The following is a 26,599-nucleotide window of genomic DNA, read 5'->3' as shown; positions in this document are numbered from 1 at the left end:
CCAAGTCGGCGGCCGCCCCAGAGCAGCATTACCGAAATGTTGAGCCTGAGCTCGCACAGCGTAACCCTCCAGCTGGAGGGCAGCCTGGCTGAATGTCAGCCCGAGCTGCTATTAAAAGCTGCTGCAAGGAGGATGAGAAAGTGCACGTTTGTGTGGCTGGAGACCTGTCACTTTCCTTTAACAAAAACCTTTCATTTCCGCGGGACCTCTCCCCATTGCAGCCCTGGTCTGGAGACAGGGTCCGAAAGCAGCAGTGCAGCCCCCACAGGCTTCTGCTCTCTTTCTCCTTAGGCCAGAAGGCAGCATTTGCAGCGTGCGCTCATACGGCTCTGTGCAACACACTTGCAGTCTCCAATTACTTTCATACATTTTTTTTTTCCATCTCTGCAACGTGTTTTCTCATTACAGGGCAGTCCCGGGCTCCCTCCTCCACCCCCTCTCGCCTCTTGGAAGCAAAGCTAATCATCTGTTTGCAATTAACCCGTTGCCTCCAGCGCCTCTGTGTGAGCGTGAGGCAGGCGGTGCTGTAGCTTTAAACCCGGCAGTGGAAGCAGCAGGGAGGACAGTGGTGCTGGGGCCATCCCTGGAGCTGTTGCTGCACATCCCGCTCGCCTTCCCCAGCCCTGGCAGTGCAGCTGGCCATGGGGAGCCGCCTGGCCCTGGCCCTCGCCCTCCTCCTGGCTCTCTCCCTCGCCACCGCCGCCGCGCACCGAAAGCTGCTCGTGTTCCTCATCGACGGCTTCCGCTTCGACTACCTCGACGACGAGGAGCTGGAGTCCCTGCCGGGCTTCAGGGACATCGTGAGCATGGGGGTGAAGGTGGATTACATGACTCCAGACTTCCCAAGTCTTTCCTACCCCAACTACTACACACTGATGACAGGTGAGCACTCTTGACTTGTTTTCTGGGATGCTCCTTGGTTGTTGATCAGATTCCTGCCACCTTTTCCTACCAGATGTGAAAATACCCGTGGTTTTGCTTTGAGCTGGATACTTGAGAAGGGAGTTTAAAAGTGCTGAAGTACTTTGTCTTAAACAAAAAGATACACAGATCTATTCTCATTGGTAGTCAGTAAGCCTGGGAATGCTGTTGGGATAGGCTTCCAGTACATTCCTCTTCCTGGGCTGGGGTCCCACACCAGGAGTCCTGGGGCTGACCGGTGATATGGCTCTCCCCGCTTGGAGCAAATCCACCTCCCTGCCCATGTAAGGGCAGAGCACTACAAAGTGCTGTCTCTTTACTATACTTACTTAAATATGGAATATAAAAATAAGTGGAAAACACATGAAAGATAATTATGGAGCCTCCTCAGAGACTTTTCAGTTAATAAAAATGCATGTAAGCTGCAGGTGACTAAGACATGTCTTGTTCTTCGCCAGCAGGTTGGTTTTACAAAGTTCAGCACTATGTTTCTTTTTAACCTAAGCTGACAGTCTGCTTTCACAGGTCCCTCTCTCAACTCTGCCCCAAGTCCTTCTATTCGTAAGATAAGGTGAAATACTTAGATAGAGAAATACTGAGGACTTTTGCTCTTGCTTCTCTGATAACAGCTTCCTTTTTCTTCCCCTCAATGCCAAGGAAACACATTTGAAAGAGTACTCATAATTTTGTGAAGGTCAATTCATTCTATTTTCACTATATATTTTAATGCCGACTTCCTTTTAATCTAACCATAGTGATTACATAATTACAGTGACACTAGGAATGTGTGCAGAATACAGATGAGCTATTTATGACAAAGAAAGGCAGCCTGGAATACAAAACTGAAGTAAACAACCAAAGAAAGTTGGAATGAAAAAGAAAAGTTTTTCCAGAGTTTCTTTTTTATTTTATTTTTTGCCATAGCCATTTAATAACAAGACCTTCCAGCTAACTGGAAGCAGCAATAAAATCTGCTCTCCTCTAGATATGTGGTGTCTTGTGCTGTCCATGGAACAACACAATGCCCAGCAGTTCATATCCTGCTTGCTGGGAAAGCAAATAGATGCCATTGTAAGTCAGAATCTGACATCAGTTGTGCCCAGCTTGTTTTGAAACTGCTTAACCCCTTCCTATCTTGAGGGAGAATTGCCCCTTTTTTGCTATTTTAATATTTAGGGGAGGAGGAGGGGATGTTAATCACTTGATGAAACTGAATGAATGTGGGGCAAACTTCACTATTTATTGAAGATAAGTGCCACTCTGCTGTGGACTGTTTTCTTTAGATGTACTTGGGCAAATCAAGTTAAGACTTCATATATGGGGGGAGTGGAGGAGGGAAGCCTTTGGCTGAAATTGTTAAAAAGCCCAGGAGGAATATTTGCTTTCTCTCCTTAATTCTCATTTAGTCATCACACCTATTAAAACTATATGTGCAGACTGAAGTCTGTAATCAGCTATTGGGGGAACTTTAAAAACTTCCTCTTAGTAAGAAAAAGGAGTTCTGTCTCTGCATGGCAATTACTGATATTTTGATGTTTTTAGGGTATGGCAATTTTGACACCCTTTATGAGCCAAAACTCTTGATAAATTGCTCTGGCTTTCATGGCAAGGATCTCATCACCCTGCAAATGTGAATTAACTGCAGAGACCAACTACACTCCACAGTGCATGAGTCTCAGTGGTGTAAGTAGGTCAGGAGTGAACTGAGGACCAGGTGATGAACAAGCCGAAGGCAACACCGGAGCATCTGAGTCAATGTGGGCTGGAGGTGCCAGGATTGCACCAAGCCCTGGGGGGTGGTTGTAGCTTGTGGCCATGTGCTGACTCAACAGCATGGTCAATACCAAGATCGTGCTGTCCTCTCTGCCCCTAACACCATGATGGGGGCTCCACAGAAAGGAGAGGCCAGGCTCTAGGTGATGGTGGGTTTAGGACACTGTGGCACATGGCAAAGGAGGGAAGATGAACAGTTGGTTGCTGCAAAGCTTGGTCCCTCTATGCAGGTTTGATTAGCAAAGCTGGAATGTCTTTTGAATAAAATGCAGTATGACAGAGTGAGATCAGCATTGGGCTGTAGCAAATGTTTAGTGACTGGTGAGTTGCCACCTCTCTGTCACTACTGTGCAGGCCCTGGAAAGCATTCCTAACCTCTTAATTTGTATGTCTCCACTGCTTAAATGTCACTACTGTTTCTTCTGAGAAACCACGGGCATGGGGGTAGCTTATTCTTCATGTCCTGTCCTAAACTGTTGCATTGTGAGCTGTTAAGAAGCTCCCACTCTTACCTCCAAACTTGTAAATTAGCATTTGTGGATGCAGTTTTGCAGTGTATCGGCTTTTCCAGCTAAATCAGCTTAAACTTCTGTCCCCATCTACTCATCTCCAACCCTGTGTCGTTTGCTGTGTCCCATCACTTCTTTGGATAAACACCTGATCTGGTGAAGCTGCCTCCAGCTTGCCTAGGGATCACAGAGCTGCCTCTCCCGCGGCAGCGTGCGCACTGCGGTGTGAGCAGCCATGTAGCCATCCCGTGGGAGCACGAGGGAGCTCTGCGGAGGCCCCACCGCTGTCTGCTCCAGTGGAGATCACTGCTTCCCACAGAGGCAGTTGCAAGTTCTGGCTGAGAAACTACCAAAGAATCACGAGTGGTCAAAAGTCACAGATTAAGGGAATGATAGAGGTAGAGATAAAAACCATAAGGTTGAAATGTGATCAGGCTAAACTTGGAATTCTTAGCTTTTAAGTGAGATGAAGCCCTGCCAGGGATCAGACCCTCTGTAATATATTAAAGGAGTTTTAAAATCCTGTAATATGTAACGGAAGAGAAGGTACATGGCTAATCCTCAGATTTCAGTTATTCAAAGGCAAGAGTAATGCTCAGGATTAGTCTTTCTAGTAATAATCTAGATCGCCTACTTAAATCTTCTGTTGACATTAATGTCCCACAAGGTGTTAACTGTGGGGACATAAAGTGGCCCAGTCCCGGGACCTGGGTAGAGGACTCCTCTCTTCCTCCAAACCTACAGCAATCATGAGAAAGAAAAGCAAAAATGCAGGCACAAGAACAGCAGTAGAGGTCTGGTTTACTCATGTGAAATCATCTTAGAATTGAGAGCAACCTGAGGAATCATTTTGTATGAAGATCTGTTGAGGTGCAACACCTTCACTCATATTACATTTCTCAAGTTTGTCTTCCCCAGAGGTGCAAGACTGTTTCCTCTGTGGCTGTGTTGTCCTTCAAGGAGCTGAGCTGCTAGCTGGTATCCTCCTGATGCCTTCCATCAATGACCCTTCAGCTGTTGAGTCTAATTTTGGACCCTCCCTTGCCTAATATCACAGCGGTCTATTACCCAAGAGGAGATGCGAGTGCAGGCAGTAGAGGACTTCCATCTGCAGGGAGACCCTGTTTGTGCACAAACACCTACCAGCTAAATGAGAGAAGCTGTGAATGAGAATAACACTCTGGAAAGAGATGCTTTAGAATAGGAAGATTCTCATGACAGATTTTATGAAAGTGATAAAAGCTCTTTAATGCCTGAGTCCCATTTACAAGTTTAATGGCACCCTGAAATCGGGTTGTGAGACAATTGGATAGATGAGGTCAGTGCTTGTGCTGCCTTATAGCCGTGTGCATGCAAAGAACTCGCTGGGGAGAGGCAGGATTGCGTTAGTGCAGAAAGGCATGGCGTAAAACAGTGCAATAGGTAAAAGGAGCTGTTAGTGCTGACGCATGTGTCTGAGGGAGCTCTGTGGGGTTAGATGTGGGTTTGGCAGCTAAGGGGAAAAAGGAATCCAAGTATGCCTGTCCCAGAAGGTTAGCTTAATCATACCATGTGGTGTTTCCTTTCCAGAGAAAGCAATTAGGATCATAAGCCATCCCACACTATTGAGAGCTTTAGGGAGTTAAATATTTCCCTTTCTCTACCTTGGCCTGTTTCTGCCTTTCAAACTAAACTAAACGATAAGTCTTGAGACCTTTTGCACTCCCTAGCTCTCCCCATGACTGCTACAACAGTGAGTTATTACTCCAGGGTTGCTCTTGCCATATGTCTTGAGGCAGAGGCTGGGGGTCTGTTCTGGTTGCTGCTGAGGACTCCCGGCACAGCTGCGTCCCCTGGGATCTGCCAGGGCCCCTCGCGTTGTGGGACCTGCCAGGATAAGCATCAGTAACCAGCACATTGCATCAGTGCTGGAAACGTAGCAGAGACTTTTATCCAAGGTCCTAAAAACAAAGTTGTCTTTTGGCAGGTCTTTGTGAGGACAAGCCAGCTCTCCAGTCAGCTGTGCAGTGCTGCTTCCAAAACTGTGTTTTTCTGCCCTCAGGGAGAAAAAAGGGGAGTCTCTGTTTGCAGAGTTCAGTGCATGGGAGGTAGCTTGGAAAGTGGGGAGCAAGGGGCCTCCATAGGTCTGTTTGCTGACGTCCTGATCCCAAATAACTGTTAGAGAGGCTGAGAGGTCCTGCAAAGTCTGTAGGGCAGAGGAAGAGGCTGAACAGTGGATGTTTTAGCTGCAGGTCTGCTGAACCCCTTGACGTGCTTGCAGGTTATTTGTTCTCCTGATTTCCAGCACAATGTCTCACTTGCAGAAGATCCTGGGAGCGGGAGGGAAGCCTCCTCTGCGGAGCCTCCCAGCATCCCGTCTCGCTGCTAACCTGCTCCGGCAGCGCTCGCCTGAGCGGCACGTTGCACCTGAAGGATAGAGATTGACATGCTTAATTATTGACTACCACTGTCACAAGAGTGTCCTTTGAGCTTTGTTCAGTACAAGGGGTAGTGAACACCAGCAAAATCCAACTGCGGGTACAATTCTGCTGTGGCTTTGCTGTGGCTTTCCTCAGAGCTGAGGAAAGGGGGTGTTTCCCTTCACCACAAGAGCGGAATTTTGTACCTGCTTTTGCACTCAATCTAAAATAACACAGCTACCTGCATGGGTTCAGTAGTGTTTTCTTTCTTTTTTCTTATTTAATGCTTCTCCATTTCTAGAACTGTACACAGTAAAAGAGCTGAAGGAATTGCAATACTGCTACTATGACTATTATTGGTGATAGTGCTACCTGGTAGGGAATGCCATGCTATATTGGCAAGGCTAGGCTGCAGGAGGGACAGGGAGCTGGGGATGCTTCTAGTGTTCAGATTCTTCATCTCGCTTTGCTTCAGAAAAGCTATAATACAACATGCCGATGTCTTTCTCTTTAACGTGTATACAGAAATGTTGTGAAAATCCATGTTTGCTTTGTACAAATTAAAAAAATAAACACTTGAAAGAAGTTTTCTCTTACACAAGTTTGCAAGCTACAAATTGAAGCAGAGAGTTTTTTATTTATCTACTACCCAAAACCTCATGGTTCACATCTGCCTAATGTGCCTGTTACCAGCGATTAGCGGCTGCAGGTGAGCAGTCACGTATCCAGGTAGCTCTTTGCCTAGAGCTAGAACTACCAAGTGACACTTTATTAACAGAAAGCTGCTGGAGACACGTACCCTCTCCGATGGTGCATGCAGCAGCTTGGCACATTGCTTTCCTAGCTCCCCTTAGTCCCCGAGCCCACTGCTGCACCCAAATTCAGGTGAGCTACGTGCAGTCCAGGGCAGCAGGACCTGCCTTCCCTCTCAAGCAGCATCTGCAAAGCCTCAGTGAGGTGCTTTGGAAGCAGCCTGTGTGCACCCCAGCCCTGGCCCCCTTATGAAAGCATTGAATTAAGAGCTTCATGCGGCCAGATGAATTGCCATTTAGAAAAAAATAATAGGCTGAGTGCATCAGAGTGTGTGTGTGTTTGTTTTGTGTTTTTTGTTTGTTTGTTTGTTTGTTTTTTTCCCCTAGATATTTTGAGGGAACACACTTCTCTAGAAACTAGGAACGTGACTTGTCTCATCATGTCTTGCAGGTACCACTTTTGCCTGAGGGCCTGCAGCTGGCAGGGCCACCTCATCTAGCTCTGGGTCATCATGAGATATGCTCCTCTCCAGCCCAACTTGATGCTTTTTTTACCTTTGGCCTTGCTTGTTCCCATGCAGAGAAGGGCAGGTGTCCTGCAGTGCCCCTTTCTGCTGCTCTCCTGCTAGGTTTCCCCATGGGACAGGAAAGGAGAAGGTAGAAGGAACTGCACGGCACCAGTTACAACACAGAGGCTAACATAATAAATTGCTTGAATTTCAGTGCTCTCAGGATGCTTCATGTCAGGCTGAGCTTTGAATGTTTATCTGATTCAGATATCTTTATAGGGAAAAACAGCCTTCCAGCTTGCCTAGCCCTGCTCATGGACTGTCTGGAAGTTTCTCTACGTTCTGGTAAAGGACTGAAGGTGCTCCTGTTGCAGGCTTGCAAATGCACCACCATCAGTTCATTGAAAATTGAATTTTTCTTTATCTTCTGTTCATACAGACCACACGGTCTTACCTAACACACTTTAAAAATGTGTTTCCTTTTACCCTTTGACATGGATATGGTGTGGATGGAAACCCTGATGTTGCAGAGGTGAGCAGGGCTCTGGGCAGCAATGTTAGCAGGTTTGGGATACAACCCCTCATCCGTGTGGCCGTGGATGCACTTGCTGCACTGCCCTGTTTTTGGCCATTCTTCTGGGGCTCTGAAACCCCTTTCTTCAGGCCCCTGCCAAGCTTCCCAGGGGCCTCTCCCTCAATGCCAGCAGCTGTGCACGTTGAGCAACTAAGCTCCTCCTTGGACCATGTAGCCCGGTGGCACCTGCAGTCGTGTCAGTCCTTTCTGGCTCTTGTCACTCCACCCAGGAGTCAGGAGAAGAGCCCTCACTGCAGCTGCAGGACATACATGTAATAAATACCTGTCTAGGTATTTATATGCACATCACATATGTAAAGTATTTATGTTTATCATGGGGTCAATACCATATGAGCACAGATTATGGTACTTTTGCTGTGCTAATTAAGGTACGCACTTGGGGCTCTCAGACAAATCTGATGTGTTCGTTGGGAAGCAGGCAAATTTTACAGGAATACATCGATTTCAAAATCTCACACGTGGTCACTGCAGGGTGCTCAGCAGTCAGTGTTACTGCATGCTTGTCATGAGTGGCCACCAGGCTGTGTTATTTCTTTTAAAAAATTCATCTTTGTTTTTCATAGATTGATTGCAATACTGACAAAAACGCCTGGAGACGTGGGAATGTGCTTTAAAGAAAGATAAATGTTGTAAAAAGCGTTGTGTCCAAGTAAGTTGTAGCATGTAGACTTGCAAATGCTTTTGCTGGCTCTTTTCCAGAAGGATAGAGTAGTTGTTATAGTCTTGGGAACTGTACTGCCTTTGTTTTTCCCTGTTGCTTGAGGAAGGGGTGTTTTTTCACTGCAATTGCAGTCACTTTGATGACATCTGTATGCTGCATTTTCTTTTTGCCCTGTTAATACCCGTGAAACTCTTAAGTTAATGTTTGATTACAAAGGGAAGTTACAGTAATGGAGGCCATAATATTCTGCATGTTATGGTGACTGTCTCGCACTGTGTTGCTGTTGTGCTAATTATTAAAAAGGAGACCACCAAAGGTCATTTTCTCAGGCTGGAGAAAATAACTTAAAACAGAGGATGTAAAGCACTCGGGTTTTGCAGGTGACCCAAATGAAATTTGAGAGGTGACCTTAATTCCGGGCACAAGGGTCTTCAGGGGAAGAAGTGTCAGCTATTGCAGACAAGCTATTGCCAGCAGGCAATGCACAGAAGAGCCATGGCTGAGGATTAACATGGGACAAAATCAAATTAGAAACAGGCATACTTTTTGAAGAGTGCTGATGAGAAGCTGCTGGGACGAGCAACCCAAAAATGGGTTAGCTGGAGACTGGGGTTTTCCAGGGAGGTCTAGGGTCTTTCTGGAGAAATTTGAATTTCTCTTACCCCTCTGTGTTGCAGATGAATTGCATCACTTGTGATTACAGGGTTTCTCCAAGAGCATAACTATCCACATATTGAATCTCTTTGAAATCCAGCACATTTTTTGAAAACCAGTATATTTTTGCAAAATACCAAATGAAACAAGTTTTCCTTAAAGCGAAGGCAGCAGTAAAAAAGACAGCTGATGTCCCTAGAAGAATGAACTTACCTGATATAATGATCAGCAACACTACCAAGAACAGTCTTTGTCCTGTCCCTTGAAGAGGAGGGAGAACTGATGGTAGCTCTGAAGACCTGCATGGAGTTTGCATCAGTAGCAGCTGGAGGTCACTGTTTTTATATGAAGACGATATGATATATAAATACGTGACCTGCCCAACAGCTTCAGCACCAGTCTCCAGGTTTCTCAGGCTGGCACTGGATGCCTGCATGCACTTTGCCAGGTTAATGTATCCTCGGGCATATATGGACTTGAAGGAGCTGAAGAGTTGTAGCTCTCCAAGCACTAAGGCTTTTCTATGCTCTAGAGAAGCTTGCTACCAACACTTTTTAGACTTATAGCAAAGAGAGAGAAAAAAAAAAGCCATTAGCAGCATAAGAACAGATTTCTTCTTTTCCAGTCCACCAGTTTTTGTATATTTGTACATGTGTTTGTTTTAATACAGTGAATAACAGTAGCTGCGACAAACTGGGCTGCTTTTCTACTCTAGGGAGGAGGAAATGTTTTGCATAAGTAAAATGCTTCATAGTAGGGAAGGAGATTTTCAAAACCCCTTCCAACATGACACATACACAAAGTTTGCAGAGCTGAAAATGTCTGATGAAATGATCCTTTGCAACCAAGAACAAAGTGTGTGCTTGCAAAACCCCAGCAATCAATGACAGAAAATAAAAGTGGTATACAAGGGTTTCAGACTAGGTTGTAGAAAACCACAATATCTTATGCCTTTTTTTTTTTTTTTCTTAAGGTAAAGTTTCTCCCACTGAACATGCTGTGAATCCCTTGTATCTTTGGACCTTCTGAACTGATTTCCTATAGGTGTGTGCCCAAGAAATGTAGATATAGAGACTGAGCTTGATTGTTTGGGGACTGATGTGTAGCTCTTGCTCTAAAAAGAGTCTTAGTGAACTCAGTAGCTTTAGGTAGCAAGGCGATGATGGAGAGGACAGGTCAACTCCCTGCTATATCATGTCTGATTCCCTTGTTCTTACCATCACTGAGGAATTTATGCATAGTTTTTCTTTTGTTTTGGCCCTCTTCCAAGCACTGTTAAATAAACTGTGATGTCTAAATATCAGTACTGAGGAATACATGTTAAGTGCACGATGAAAGAGGGGGTAAATGTGAGTTTCCCAGACTTTATTCTGTGTTTCCAGAGAGCGCTTTTTCCTCCTTCCTGTTTACAGACTGCTTCCTGCAGTCCTCTGGGTCCATGTGCCAGCAAGTACCTTAAAATAGCCTCAGACTTGGCAGATGTTGTGTACTTAGAAGGAGCCAGACGTCAGCTGAACATGTGGCATCCGCACGGGCTGCCACCACAGAGGCCTGTCTGTGTGGGCTGTAAGCAGCGTGTTGATCGGGCCCTAGGCCATGGGAGTCATTTCTTCCAGCTTTAGCCATCTAGAAGTTGGCTGTCGCTAGCTGAGTGCTCTAATTAAAGTAATATGCACTTCCAGAGCATAACTCCTCCCAGATATCTTAGTCGTTTTCCTTAGGATGGCATGAATTATCCAGAGGTGCTTCTTTTCTCCACTGACTGTGAAGGGATCATAGGTGACTAAGTCAGACTTCAGCAATTAACTTTTAGGCAGTTAATGGAGATGGCGGATGGAGAGTACCACCCAGCAAACGTTCATAAAAGGTAGCAGGGGCAAGGAGATCATAAAAGCTGCTGCAATATGAAACTTTCCTAGGTTTTCACCATGGCTTTTCAGATGAGTTACTAGGTAGTCTCATGTGAGCATGGAACAGCAATAATGTTATTAGTGGTGCTAATTAAGCATTAATTATGCTTTTTGGGGTTTTTTTCCCTCTCTCTGTAGGTCGCCACTGTGAGGTCCATCAGATGATTGGAAACTACATGTGGGACCCAGTTACGAATGTGTCTTTTGATATTGGTGTGAATAAAGAAAGCCTGTTGCCTCTTTGGTGGAACGGATCAGAGCCCTTGTGGGTCACCATGATGAAAGAAAAGAAGAATGTCTCTATGTATTACTGGCCAGGTTAGTATGTCAGAAACTATTACTGTTTTAGTGGAGTCTCTTTACGTTTAAGTACACCATACTCTATAGGATGATTCTTTCATGCACTATAGTTAGCAAGTAAAGGCCCACTTACAGCCTCAGCTCATGAAGCAGGGCTGTGGACCAGGTCACTGGTCAGAGTTAAAAGATAACCATTCCCCTCAAATGCTGGTCTTTGGTGTCATGTTTTTTTTTTTTTTTTTTTTTTTTTTTTTTTTTTTTTTTTTTTCCACCTGGAAATAAGCAGCTGAGAGCTGTGAATTTTCCTTGTGGGGAGAGCAAACCCCAGGCATTGGTTGGTGAGCTGGAGCTTCAACATTAACACAGCCAAGGTCCCAGTTACCCTAGACTGAGCCCTTCGATTGGAGTGGCTTGGCCTCCCTGTTCCTGGTTTGCTCAATATTGGAGCAAGTCTTTTCCCCAGGAATCACTAGGGATGTGTGATGACAAGTCTCTTCACAAAGAAGTCTATCCTCTTAGTTTTTCATTTAGCCAACCACATAGGAATAAATGTCCCAGCAGTGCAGCTGAACTGGACTACTTGCAAGATATGCAGCTTCTCACCTTTTTGACCTGTTAATTCTGCTACCTCAGCAGTAAGCAAATACCCTTGTGCGTAGAACTGCAGCCTGAAGAGCACATGTTGGAAACTCTCTGTGAACACAGCCAGCGTTGGCAGGCAGAGCGACGGCCGCTGACTCACGCCGTAGGCTCCGAGGCAGCCCCAGCCCATCATGTTCATCCCCTACGATGTGGCTGATGGGCTTCTGGAGAGAAGAGCCAAAAGAGCAAACCTGGATGGTTAACGTTCAAAAACTAGCCACGTCATTTCTACTGGACTGAAGACAGAAAAGATCTGAGGAAGTAAATGTTACCTGGCAGACTCAAATCCCGTTAACAGTCTGGAAGAGCAGGCTGGAGATAGTGTCTTGGATTGCCCTTCAAGAAAGCTGCTTCTTACTGGTGATCACCCAAATGAAAATAGTAGGATATGTGAATATATATGAAAGGTTATATATAAAAATATCTTAATACATTTCTTGATATCTTTATCTTAATATATATCAATGTCATATATAAATATCTCAAGCATAAGAGAATGTAGGGATTGTTCTAAAAATTTATGAAAATGCCTGTTTCTATTCAGTTTTAACTACAAGTAGATCTGCACTGAATAGATATGATTCGCTAGTCTACAGAAAGCTACTGAAAACTGAGAGAACAGTATCACTTTCACGGAATACTGTTAGACTTTACCCAGCTCAGTCATGTAGCCTTTTGAGTGGTGAAGAACCTCTCAACTTCTGAGAAGCGCCCAAGGAGACCAATGAGGGGAATATGTATGTATGCATACATATATATGCAAACATAACTCATGTGTGTGTGTGTATTCTGCCAGAAATACTCTCTCTATATATATATATATTTAGAGAGAGTCTATTTATATATATTCTATACATTTTGTATTTATATATGTATACATACACGTTTTATATATTTTTTACAATAAATCATACATATATTATATATATATGTATGTTTTCTTGTAAAATTGCAAGGAAGAGTGGAGCATTCCTTTTTCCTAGTGTCAAATGTATCTGTTTACTTCCTTATGACCCAGGTGGTGGAACTGTGTCCTATTGGTGTCAAAGGGAGTTTTTGCATGGATATGATATTTTATCTGTGGATTGTGACAGATACCTTTGTCTGTTATTATCTGTGACATTCAACCTTGGGCAAAGTCCTTAATGCCTCAGTTCAGCAAATCCTGAAGCACATGCTTGTTTTTAAGCACGTATGTGTTCCCAATGAACACACAGGCTATGAAGACTTGGGCATCGAGGGAGAAGCAGGGAAAACCCTACAGTAATTGAACTAAACTGCAGGGCAATTGGCCTGAAGTATGAGTCCAGTTGCAATTGGAATACAAAAAAATCATGCCAAATATAACAGAATTTGATACATTTTTTCCCCATATGATTTTTAACTGTCTTCTAGTTCCACAATGAGGATGTAATTGTTTGACACTTTCTAGATTCATTATTTAAGGCTTTACTTCTTAAAATGACATTCTATTGGGAAAGCGATCCCAAAAGAAATTAAAGAAAATACAAGGATTTAGTAGTCAAGCTGGGTGGAGGTCCTGTAGACTTTTGTACAGAGAATGATGTGCTATTAACTTTCCAGCCTCAGGATATTCCATTAGTAATTAATCTAAAATATTCTGATAAAGATCCAAATAGGAAAAGTTTGAGGACTTATTAGCAGGACACAAAGTATAGAGCCAAATTCACCACATTTTCTTCTGGAAGATGGTATTTTTTCTCTATCCAACAGTAAAGATAGTGATCCAAATAAGACTGAGCAAAATAGCACAACACAAACATAACACAAATGCAAGTGTCACCTAGCTAATTCCTGGGGTTAACTTGTTTTACTGCAATTTCCTCATCAGAGTAACTTCCAAGGCTTTGCAAAGGCTGAATCCAAAATTTCCACCTTCATGTTCTTCCTTATATTCCTCCATCATGAATATTCAGTTTTTCAAAGAAGGAGGGGCTTACTTCAAAGATGAACACAGCATGTTTATTTAGAAGTTTCTGCTCCTCAGGTCTCCATTCAGGGGCAAAATGTTACGCATCTTCTAAATGGCTCAGTGCCCAGTAATATACAATATCTGAGGTCAAATGTGCAGTGCTGCAGCGCAGGTTGTCCTCCTGAAGGACTGACTCTCCAGCACCGGGTGAAGCTCCAGGGGAGCACAAGAGCAACCTGGTGATATCACCAACGTCAAAGTCTTCCAGAGCTTCCCAGAAACTTTACAGAGCTCCTCACGTTCGGCTCCGTGGATGTGATGTAACACAAAACCCTCCAACTGCTTCATTTTCCAGCAGTGTATGCAACTGCTTCAGCTGAAGTGGAATGACATCTTTTCTAAACACTGAAATTAGAGAAAGGGAAAAGAGACTCTAAACTCAGCTTTTTTCTTTTTTTTTCTTCTCCCCCTATCCCCATTTAAATGCAATATTTTCCAAACCATTGAGCTAGTCTGGAAAGTTTTCAAAACTTTGTTATGACACGAAGTGTCCAACTGTTAAATCAATGTTTAGAAATGCAATTTAAAGTTGGCAGAAGTTCAAGTCCCAATGTCAAAAGATAGAGAGAAGTCTATATATCACTGTGAAAGAAGTCCTTATTCCTGCTCCAGAAGTCTGGGTTTTTAAATAGCGGTTTAGTGTCATAAAAACTGTGCAGAACACTAAATCTCAGCAAATACAGCACATCTATTTGTACTTTCACCAAGAAAAACTTAATATTCATCTTGTCTTATTCCAAATTCTTATTAGATTTCCTTTCCCTTTATACTTAAGTGAGAAATTTTACCAGCTCTCTTGGCCTCTACCAAAATGAAGTGGTTTATTTATTTATTTATTAAAGGGTCTTCATAGTAAATGGTTTTGCTTTGCGGGTGTTTTTTTTTTAAATTTGTATCCAGCTTTCATACGTAGAATCCAATTTCAAGTTATTTTAATCACCGAGGCAATAAAGCTACATGCACTATCTTGATGCCTAATGTAAGCAGCCTGAATTTTCAATATTACTGTCAATGATCTGCGTGCTTACAGGACGTTATTTAGTGGTCAAAAATATTTCTAATTATTTCTACCTCTCTAGTCTTTTATATCATGCTCATCATTGGACAGTCTGAGAACAGCAAAGATATAGATATCTGATCAAGCAAAATATCCCAGGTCCCCCAGGAGCTTAATACAGTCATTTAAAGTTATCTCTTGAGTAATTTTGAGGAATGAGATTTGAGAAAATTAAAAACTGTTATCAGTATGTGAAGAGGCAAAAAGAAAAAAGGCTAAATCATCACATTACTTATTTCTGTGAGCAATCATTCACCTTAACTAAAGCATTAGGAATTTAACTGGGGCTGTGCTTGTGTCTCTGGTTATGTCCTGGCTGTATATACCCGACTATATGGCAGTATATAGGGGCTCTTTGGCAAAAGATACCCTTTTTCTTGTGTCCCAGGAATACATCAAAAAATGTGTAACTGTGGAGGGAGGGCTCTGGATAGAGGGCCCTCTCAAGATAATTTGCATGAGCTTAGTGATTCTCAAAGCACAGGACTTTTAAACATTAATCTTATTCAGGACTTCAGAGAGCAAAAGGGCAAAAACCCACAGAAATACATTCTTGTGTGTTCAGAGCCATGTTCTCCTGTGGCATTTGTGGCCATAAGATTTGGGGCCACAAAACAGACCATTTTTCAGCAAAGGCTGCAAGTTACCAAAGGAGTTAATTGGTTTATATTGTTCTAATAATATCTCCTGGGAAACAGGTTTAATAGTGCAATGCGAGTATCCCATAATAAAATACTCACTATAGAGAGTATTATTAAGTGAGATAGTGTGTGTCTGTCTGGAAAGTATTTACTGGACTTTGAGGGAACAAAATGTAGGTCTATCATACTAGAAGTCTAGAAACAGAGCATATGTGGCCACATCACTAAAAATGAAAATAACCTAGTGATTTAGGTGGAAATGATCTGCTGGGAGAGAATGGGAGTTTGTCACAGCCAGGTCTCATAGACCTTCTTGAAAAGGAGAAAATAAAAGCATCCAATGTATGGTTTGCCGCAGGTGTTCATCAAACCAACCTCTCTCCCCTTTTCTATCCCCAAACGTAAGATTTCCTGCCCAAAAGATGCAAAATAAGCAACATCACGGAGAGCTTACAAACCTGAACTTGGATTCCATGGTAGTGTGTCTGCAATCAAGGTGATATTACTAAACATACCACATTTTCCGCTTGTAGGTTGTGAGGTTGAAATCCTTGGCGTGAGACCAAGTTATTGCCGCGAGTACTTCAGCGTCCCATCGGACAAGAACTTTGCGGATGCGATCAGCGATGCTCTCGAGTCCTTGTGGTACGTCCTGCCGTTCCGCGGCGCGATGCTTCGGGAAGAGGGGTCGGTTGGGCCTTGCTGCAGGGCAGCTTTTAAAGATGACCCACATGGGAAGATGGGGGCTCAGACTGCTGTGCAACATAGTCACAGAAACATAACCACACACAAAGATAGCCAGTCATAATAAAGAGAAAGGAAAAGGAATATTCCTTTATTTTTTTTCTTTTTTCATTCACCGCTTTCAATTCAGAGGAGACATACCAATTTTTCCTATTTTTCTTTGATATTTATTCCTAAAGATATGAAGTCTGATCCAATTAGGTATTAGTCTGTGAAAATCAGTTCACTCACCTTCACTAGTAGACTTTGAAATAAGGGAATTTGCCAATTATGAAATTCAGCTCCGGTCATTCATTTGTGAGGCTGAAGTTTCGACTCCTCCTGCATTTTGGAACATCACAGACATAATGTTTTGGGGGCAGGCAATCATTCCGTACAAATGTGGGTGTGATGGGAATATAGGCTTCTATGTATTCAGCCAGCTGACTCCTACGAAAAAAAATGCCCTGCACATCCAGCTTTCCATTTTCCCCATTTCCTATCCAGGTATTAATGAGGGGGGACTCCACAAAGGTGGTAAATTCAGGGAAGATTAGATTAGTTGCAACTCCACAACCACATGTGTAGTCTGGGTCTTACCTTAGCTATAGCTGGGCTTCCTCTTCTGAAGCACTGGTGGTTCTCTAATTTATCCCATGCCAGGATGCACTTCTAATTCAATACTTACAAACTGCTCTAGCAGTCGGAATCTAAAAAGTCTAGCACTGAGATGAGGATTTTTTTTCCTAAGTAAAAAGGTTCCAAAATGAGGAAAGCATTGATGGGGTGCTGAAAGGCAGAATTGCCTCAGAAAGCTTATCTTTTAACTGGGGACACAATGAAAAGTGAGGCATGAACTGCTGCAAACTCCAGCCCTCCTGGCTGCTCTTTTGGCTAGCTGGAGCCGATCGAAAGCATTTCTAGCTAATTCACCCAGGCTGGGAGAAAGAAGAAATGGGCAGGAGCACAAGGGAGGCAGTGGTGCCTCTCACAAGAGGCCAAAACTGGCACTTCCCAGGAAAGAGAAAAATTAGGGAAAGAAAGGAAGCCACAGAACAAATTGAAAAGAAAAGAGAGAAAATGACAGTAAGTTTTCCTCATCTTTTCTCTTCCCGTCTTTTCCCTGTCACCCATCTTTTTTGTTTAGTCTTTCAGGACTTGGCAAACAATCTTCCCTGTTGCTGCCAGCCTGAGGGAAGTAAAGTCTCTGAAATGTCATGTTTTTAGGAGCGCTCATTTAGCAGGACTTAACCTCTCTGGATAGGAAAGTCTGGAGTGTTTTTTTCTTGTTACACGCATCTTTTGAAGGAGTTTCTGACTCCTGATGCTGCACAGAAGCCAGCGGGTCCTATGTGTTTCCTTTCTGCCCTCTAATTAAGAAGCCTGTTAGCCAGAGGCTGGCGCTGGCTCAGTGGCAGGAGCCACTAACTGAGGCACAGGAGTATCCTGTCCACCAGAAACCTTTAAAATCAAGTCAAGCACCCATTTTTGACACGACAAACTAGAACTTCCCTTATGTCTTTTCCACAACTATAATTTACAGCTGCTGTCATCTACTTACTTTTTGGACAGATGTTGCGAAGATTTTGTGGTACTTGCAAGAAATAAACCAAAACCCTTTTGGTAAAGTCACAGATCTTTAACATGTTTTCTTTAGCAATTTCTTTCAAAACTTACTGGTGATGGGAGAAGATAGGGACTAATGTACAGTTAGAAAGACAGGTTACTTCCCCTATGACAGGCGTTATCAGAACAACCTAGTTTTCTCAGAAAAACAGTTTGAAAATGGAAGCAAAGACATATTCATTCCTGCCAGCTCTGGATGTGCTGTACCCAACCATGCAAACTGTTAGGCACACGGTGCAGCGTGGGCTTGTCCCATGAGGTCACACATACCAAGTACAGCTTTCCTGCTTGGAGGACCGAGACCTCACTGAGAAATCCCATCACAATCTAAATAAGATCGTTTGCTTTCCGCAGTCAAACTCCTGAGGGACTGGATTGAAATGGTCATTAGGTTACACAGAAGCCATAAAAAAGTGTAAGTGGTCGAAGAGGAAGATAACTGTGTCAATATGCTCAATGAACATGTATGTCACAGGGTTAAATTTTAGAAATTAATCTATACCTGGTATAGGGGGAAAGCAATGCTGAGATGAAAATTTGGGCAAGGGAAAGGACGGGCAGCTTCATTTGAATGGTTTTAAAAACATGAAGAATTAGAGCAAATACTGCAGTGTCACTGGCAGAGAAATTCCCTGCTCAGGCAGAGCCGCTCAGCTTCCTGCAGGGATCCTTTGTCCAGGCCTTTTGCAAACTCACAAAGGCCAGCACTAGGCCTCAATTCACCTCTGATTTTTTTCTCCTCCATCTAGCCCATTACTGTAGACTGCTAGGGTATCCTTAATAAAAGAAGCTAGACCTGTCAGGAAAATACACACATAGTCTTCTCTTACGGGAATTTTGGTTTAGTTAAAGGTATATATAATGGATGGCATACCCTGGCATGTATGAAGCACAGTGGGAATAGACTAGGCTTGAACCTCATGAGCACAGATTTGCATTTTTATCTTCAAGACTACTCCCAGTAAGAATAACAGTGAACTGTAAAAATGGTCATAAAATGTAATTTGGCATTGATTTATACTCTATCCCTACTAATTAGGCTGAGGGCATTCAGTGCAGAAGTGTGTGATTAGCCAACTTTGTGCAGCCTCGGAGATTACCTTGGCTTGCCTGTGTCTATTGACCATATTCCTGAACAAGAGTCCGCCCTTTCCCGTAATCTCATCCCGAGCCGTTGGTCCTGGTTTCTCGAGGTCATGCAGGGGCATGTCCTGAGATGGCTGAAGCCATTTTGAAGGCCTCACACAGGAGAAAGCCAGAAGTGCCAAACTTTAATTAGAGCACGCTTAACTAGTAATTAACACAAGATTTTAAATAAGGGCGTTGAGCACAGAAATTAGAACTTCTTGTGGCTCTTTAAAGGCAAAGCCCTCTCGATCAGGAGGCGTAGGAGAGGGCTGTGAGGACAGAGTGTGCAGTCTTTGCCTGGCGCCTCTGCTGTGGGTCTCTGACCACCCCGCGTGCCCCTGCGAGCAAGGAGGTGACAAAACCTTGTTTCTGGTAGTGGTTTCTGGGGGTGGTAGTCACTGACCCCCTTGTGTTGGACTTGGCTGCAACCAGCCAATAGGCTCGAAACTGCTGGAGTTGGGGCAGAAGAGCAAAGCAGAGGTGGGATGACTGAAGGAGTTTGCTTTCTTTGGGAAGTTTGGCTCAGCCAGGGGGCTGGAAATGGTTCCTGTGGGACTTAGTGACTGCAAGCAGCGATGTGGGAAAGGACGTCGATGCCTTGATGTGTCCTTGCCCTGGTGTGTGCCGTCCTCTCACCGCTTCCCCTTCCCGCGCCTCCAGCAACGGCAGCGCGGAGATGGCAGCTGTCTACTACGAGCGCATCGACGTGGAAGGGCACCACTACGGCCCCGCGTCCCCACAGCGCAAGAGCGCCTTGAAGGAGGTGGACAAAGCCTTGAGCAACATGATCCAGCAAATCAAGGTCAGTGAGCTCAGGAAGCAAAGTGCCTGCGGGTGTTTCGTTGTGCCTGCAACTTTTGCAACCCTTCAAGCATGCCCTTCCCTGCACACATGGCATCTCACGGCCCCTCGTGACTTGTCTCTTGTGTCTCCTCCATCCTGGCCCTGGTTACTTTTGCCATTGGGTTGCTGAAACTTGTTAAAGAAGCCAAATCAATAGGGCAAAATGGTGCCCATTCCTTTAAAATAATTCTGCCGTCACAAGGAGCTGTCAGAGACCTGACAATGACCTGACAAAATGACAATTACTTGAGATCCTGCCACAATGTCTGAAAAAGTTTTTCAAACTACTCTTCTTAGGTTTGTGGACAGTCTGTTTAATACCTGTTAATTGGATGTCTTGGCCATAAACTTTTATTTCCTCAAAAACAGGGGCTATTGCTCTCCTGCGGGCATTCAGATACCGTTCCCCTGTTCTGCAAAGAGCATTAAAATCCTCTTGGTGGATTATTATACCAATAGCCCCAGGAAACCATAGACCAATATACATGTTGCTCTGTTTATAGTTTGTGTTGCCAACTGGAATTTATAGTGGGCGAACGAATCAAAACTGCTCATTTGGTAAGGTCTGTGGAATCAGACAATTAATTTTTATAGCAGCTTTTATGGCACTTCTCAGAGCTCTGTCCTGCAACCTTTGTTTTAAAAACATTATCTAAATGATTTTTGTGGTGAGAGAAAGGACATCAAGCTTTTGGGTAAATGTAGGTTTTATGGTTATTTCTGATGTCTCTTCACAATGGCAAATATATATATTAGAGCTTTTTTATGTACTTAAATGAAGATAATACAATTGCAATTTCAATAAATCATACAGGATGCAATGCTCAATGTGTTTGTGAAGAGAGGAAACACCTTTGCAGTGGATGGATTAATGACAAAGGTGCTTTACTCCCAGCATTTTGACCAAGAAATAAGATCAAATCCTGTTCAAGAGCAATTGGGACAACAGTTCTGTGGGATGGAGATTTATTATCCTGTACTTCATAGCAAGCAGAAATGACATTTTTGCAGATGTGGAGTTGGATTAAGATGAGATTTTGAGCTCAGGTTTAAGGGTGAAGGAAGAAGGGGGCAAATCTGTATAAGCAGCATTTGGAAGCTCAGACAGAAATGAGAGGAAAGATGTGGGACCAACAGTTCTGAGGGACACCTGCTTTGCTGGAATCAGTTTGTGCTCAGCTTGGAAGGAGATTTAATGTCGATCTGTCTCAGACTGTGAACCATGTGGATGTGTTTGGGTGAAGGGTTTCAAACTCAAGCTTTTACCCTGTGTCTATGGGGTGATGTATATATATGTGATGTGTGTGTGTGTGTGTATATGCACTCATTCACAGAGCAAGGGCCTTCAGGATGAGGTCAACGTCCTCCTCTTCTCTGACCACGGGATGACTGACATCTCTTGGGCCAACAAAGTGATTGAGCTGAAGAACTATATCAATATGAGCGATACCATACAAATGAAGGACCGAGGTCCTGTTGTGAGCCTGTGGCCAGTGCCAGAGAAGCACACAGAGGTAAGTACGGCCTGTCTGCATTTATTTCTCTTGCATTTGCTTGTTTTGCTTTGTAACAATTGTTTTGTTAGTTTGGCCATGACATCCAAATTCTGTTGTGTGTGAAAATCAACCTGAGCCACTCATCAGCACTCAGGCTTTGAATCTGTGATTTTGCGCCCTTGTGATTTTGATATCTGAAAGAAATTCCAACCAGACAAATTAAAAACCATGATCTTTCACTATTTCTTATTTTGGCACATGCCTCCTTTCAACCCCATAATAATTTCTCTGCATTTGATAGATATATAAAGGATTTATCTCAAAAAGCATTTTTAAGATTTTATATACTAGCCAACCTTTTGACACTAGCTGGCACTTTCAAATGATCTGGTGGAGGTCAGGCCTTCTTATTCCAACAAACTCTTGTCAAATAAATAAACCAGTTGTGTAGCGTTGTGCGGCTATTTTCAAAGGCATTGACTACTTAATCTCACAGCATCCTTATGGAGCAGATAACTAAGCACTGTCAGTCCCTCTGATAGGGGTTGGCTGGTTAAATGTAGGAAACACAGAGCTGAGGGGGTAGTAGTTGTTTGCTCACAGTGCAGACAGGGAACTAGGGGCAGAGCCCCTCTCCACAGCTGCACCCCGTGCACATGGTGTCCTTGAGCATCCATCTGGCCATTGCCTAGTTTACTGTCTTTCTCAACATCTCATCTTCTTCTGCTGTGTGTGTCTGTATATTCACGTGCTTACATTTCTGCGTGTACCTATTGTAAGTGTACGTGTGAGTTTGTGGTTTCCTATGCATTTATGGTCCAAGTATACAGAATGTCCTAAAACATATTAGCAGATTTTGCGTTGCCATCATCTTCTGGACCAGCAAATGCTCAGTTTGAGCATACTGATGATGGGAGCAGCTATTTGACTAATTCAAATGTTTCCACATACCAATAGATGTATATATGATCTTTATAGCCATGTGGTGTCCTAACCCTTGCTTTCTTGCAGATATATGAAAAATTGAAAGCTGTGGAACATATGCATGTTTATAACATCCAGGATATTCCAGACAGGTTTTTCTACAAAAAAGGGAAATTCGTGTCTCCTCTAACTCTTGTGGCTGATGAAGGATGGTTCATAGCAGAGGTAAAGTGTAAGACCTGTCCTAAAACTGCCCCTTGCTCTTCCAAGCCAACTGGTTTCCCAGTACTTGCTCCCTTCTCCTTCCTAGCAAGCTTCCTCTGTCTTTGAATTCAAAAAGATGTGGCTTTCAGCTCCTTATCTTTTAAACTAATTACTTCTTCCCAGGTTTCCTGTATCTAACATTTACTTCCTGGCATTTTGAGTTTGTCAACAAATGTTGAAATGCAGGTAAATGCTCTGCTATGTGTCACAGCTAGTTTTTAATGCTCATGTGTGTATACAGACATGTATAGATATGCACATTATATCCTTATCATATATATATTGTTATAATACTCTTTTCTACAGTACAAGGTTCAGCACAGCACGTTTTTACATTTTCTGGAAAAAAACAACACTTTAAAAATCATTGAAACACTGACAAACCTTAATAACAGTGTGGCAATTGCTGCTGCTATGGTAATTATCTCTGCCTCTCTGCCCCTTCCTTCCTACTGTCCCACTATACTGATTTTCATGAGTGTGCACCCATTAATTCTGCCAGGTTTTCCTTATCCTCGGTGCATTTTTGCTGTCCCTGAGTGGGACGTGGAAATGGAGATTTGCCCCACACTGCACGAGCTCTTGAACAGCCCGACACAGTTTGAGCCAAGTCGCAGTGCAGGGCCCGGGGCCACAGTGGGAAGGGAGGAATGAGACCCTTTCTCCTTGGTTTGCTCTGCGCACTGCCAAGGAAATAGATGGAGACAAGAGATTTAATTTGTCAGCTAAAATTGTTCAGTTATCTGGTACCTCTGGTGACTGTTATGTGTGAAGAAATGCAATGGATGCTCGAGCATTTCCCCACAGCCAAGACTGAATTGCTTAACATCAGCAGTTGTTGCCATCCTCAGGATCCCTGGGCAAAGGGGAAGAAAATAAAACTAGACAAAATAAATATTTGAGAAAGGAAAGGGGTCTGAAATCAATCATTTTTCCTCTACCTGTGCATGCTCTGTGCACAGGGCATCGCAGTGGCCCTACACATGGAGGAGCCATCTTTCTCATATTCCTGCATTGACTCCCACTTTGGGAACACTTCTGGGTGCTGCTAACTGGAGACATGATGCTCTGTGTTGCCATCCAGCCCCGGCATGGGAGTGGGGAGACACTTCAGGGGCATTCCCTCTTTTCCAGCAAGGAAATGCACACTCAGGACCTCAGCATTTTAGGAAGCTCTATCTGGGTTTTCATAGCCCTTCAGAAGTTAAAGCCAGGGAGCTAGCATGTCAGCTCACATTCGCCATCTTATTGCAATTTCTATTTCTGTTTCCATTTCCAGTTTCATTTCCATTTCTCGTTCTATCTAAAGTGCAATTAGTGCACTATTTGTGCAGTTTTGAGGAGACCTGTAGTGTCACCTGCTGCTCTTCCTGGAGAGCATTGTACAAGATAAGCTCCCAGTGAGGGTTTGTAGCGCGTTTTGGGAAGACTCAGAGGACCTTTCCTGCTGAGGAGGCAGCGAAGGGCCCTCCACAATCATCTGCTCAGAGCTGTGGAGCCAGCGCGTGCCGGGTAGGAGCTCAGCAATGCTACGTTAGTGACAAGGGAGGCAAGCAAGAGCTGGGTGACAGGACATTGCAGGGGCTCACGCGCATCCGTCTGTGTCCCCAGAGCAGGGAGAAGCTGCCCTACTGGGAGAACGGCACCGGGCGCCGGGAGGCCTGGCAGAATGGCTGGCACGGCTATGACAACGAGCTCATGGACATGCGTGGCTTCTTCCTCGCCTACGGGCCAGGTAGGGCCGGCTTGCACCCCAGCATCGCTCCCAAGGGGGCCCAGACTTGCAATCCTATCTGTAAAAGCACAAACCTGCCTCTTGTGTGCGGTCCTGCTAGCGCTTCCCTGGCAAAGGTTCCCGAGGTTGCAGCCCTGCCTCGTGCATGGGCCCTGGGTAGGTGCTCCTGGTTCCCGCTTCATCTGGCCCTTGGAATATTGAGGAGTACGATACTGTGACCACAGCCAGGAGCAAAGGAAAAGCAGCATCTGCAGTGCAATTATTTCAGGCCATTAACTCTACCAAACGTACGCACAGTGAGGTTGCTCCTGTGTGTTTAATAATTTAATTCACTTCTTTTTTTCTTTACTTGTTAAAATAAAATCTGGTAAAAAATACTAATAAAAAAAAGAGGCATTTGGAATGCCTTTGCTGAGCCGTGCTGTAAGCCACACAGCAAGAAGCCAAGAGGGTGCTGGGGCTCGCTTGGCAGCACCCATCAGCATCGGAAGCGGAGCAGGCGCTCGCAGGGCACCAGCCCCTCATTTTCTCCTGTTTCCCTTCCAGATTTCAAGTCCAACTTCCGTGCGCCGCCCATCAGGTCCGTGGACGTCTACAACGTCATGTGCCACGTGGCGGGCGTGAGGCCGCTGCCCAACAACGGCTCGTGGTCGCGCGTGCAGTGCATGCTGCGGGACGCGGCGCCCGCGCCGCCACTCGCCCCGTGGGGCCGCTGCGCCCTGGCGCTGCTCCTGCTCGCGCTCTTCGCCTAGCAGGTCCCCGTACGTGAGCCCAGGACAATGCGGGTCAGCGTCACCAGCAACTCGATCCCTCCTCCCCCTTCTTTTTGTTCGATTCTGCGTTTGAATAATAGCTGCATTAATAGAGCGCTTCTCCCCGCGGGGCGAAGCGAGCACCGTGTGCACTGGCCCTTTCTGCCGAGCTCCTGGCGGAGCAGTGGCAGAGCCAGCGGAGGTAGGAGAGCACTGGGAGCATCCTGCTTTTCTCAGCCTTCATTTTCCCAACGGGAGCCCCAGCTGGCAGACCAGACCTTGCACGGCAAGAGGACCTTGGCCTTTCGCCCCCGGAGATGGAATCACCCCTGGATACACTGCATTCAGGAGAAAGTACTGTCAGGAAGCCTGGATTTTCACAGCCTTTTTGCTTTTCTGAGTGAAATTGTATCGTCTGCTCCGGTTGCTCTTCCGCCCCTAATTGCTCTTTGTGATTTCCAGCCCCTACTGCTTTTCCAGGGGCTCCAGCTGTCCACGTCTGAGCTGCTCAAGCCATGCAACAAGCAGCACGTTCCCTGGAGCTTCAGCATTGTGTTTGCAATGGGGAGAGAGGTCTATGTCCCAGACCCCCAGGTAATCGTAGCTAAATCTGACCACCACGAGCCCCAGAAAAGTTGTCATGGTCAAGCTAAACAGCAGGCAGAGGCCATGAGTCTAAGGATAAGTTACATGGATGAAGCAAACCTTCCCAAGTCACCAAGACAGACCTGTAAACCTGAACCCCCCTCCACAAAACCTGGGGACGTCCCTCCACGCAGCGCAACTCACTAGGGAAGGGGGGGTCCTTTCTGCATCGTCTGGTTTCCACTGTGAAATATGCACATTCAGCACTGAGTCCTAAAGCTCTGATCCCACAAAGTGTCCTTTCCCCTCGGGAGGCTCTGGCATCCGGCAGTGCCTCCCGGAGGGGCTCAGCTTTATCCCACATCTCTCTGTGCCTCCAGCTCTCCATGCCAGCTGCCTTTGGGAGGACCTGCGTCCCTCCCCATGCAAAATAAACCTCCGAAAGTTATTAGTCATAAGGGCTCCAAAGCCAAGCACGGGTGTGTTGGGTACAGTGAGTTTAAGGGTGAATGATTACACCTTGAAAAAGAAAAAAAAAAACAAAAACAAATTAAACTTGACAAAAGACTTCTGTAATGGCTGCAAAGATTTATGTAATGTGTTTTTAAAGCTCAAGTGAACCATCAAATCAATTGGAAAAAAAAAGGAAGAAAATCAGTCTTTGTTACTAGACTGTTGAGTATAAAAGGCAATTTAGTGCTTTCTAAGCATTTGCAGTAGCTGTAAAACAAGCACCTATTGTTCAGAGTTCCCTGTCGCTCTCTAATGGACCAGGCTCAAGGAATTCACTGGAGTGCATTTTTAAAGTGAGAAAATTATCAGTGTAAAAGATAACCAAATGACTAAATTGCAAAGTTTTGTTTGAAAAGCAACAGGATACAAACTGTGCATGGTAATCCCTCCGCAGCCTGCAGTTTTAACCATCACAGTAAAAAAGAATCCAATATCCTCTTACTGAGGAAAAAAATCGTGAAAGTCTAAGGGTCTGTTCTGATCCAGAACTAGCACCAGGAGAAATCAGAAATAACAAGCAGGCCTGCTGAGGTCTTCCAGGTATGGGCCATGGCACATGAAATCAGTATTATCCCTGGCTCCATGAGTGTTTCTGTATAACTGCTATAAAAGCATCTGTACGTGGTGTCTTTTGCAGAGCACGTTTTGTAATTGCATTAGGATTTGCTGGACCTACGTGCAACGAGGGTATGTT

At 44.5% G+C, this 26,599-nt stretch overlaps 1 protein-coding gene across 1 annotated transcript; it reads left to right on the top strand.

Annotated features, from left to right (window-relative positions):
* Nucleotides 1-641: 641 nt before the first annotated feature.
* Nucleotides 642-24,807, top strand: ENPP6 (ectonucleotide pyrophosphatase/phosphodiesterase 6). Its single transcript, XM_088524809.1, has 8 exons — nt 642-882; nt 10,822-11,001; nt 15,850-15,961; nt 19,454-19,595; nt 20,971-21,150; nt 22,144-22,281; nt 23,932-24,055; nt 24,602-24,807. The coding sequence occupies exons 1-8, from the start codon at nt 642-644 to the stop codon at nt 24,805-24,807; spliced, it is 1,323 nt and encodes a 440-aa protein (XP_088380935.1).
* The last annotated feature ends 1,792 nt before the right edge of the window (nt 24,808-26,599 follow it).

This window comes from Tinamus guttatus, unplaced genomic scaffold (assembly GCF_059628265.1).
Source record: "Tinamus guttatus ecotype Peru unplaced genomic scaffold, ASM5962826v1 Tinamus_guttatus_pri_ptg000213l, whole genome shotgun sequence".
Lineage (NCBI taxonomy): Eukaryota > Metazoa > Chordata > Aves > Tinamiformes > Tinamidae > Tinamus > Tinamus guttatus.
The sequence above is the reverse complement of the archived record's forward strand: the minus strand, read 5'-3'. Positions and strand labels throughout refer to the sequence as shown.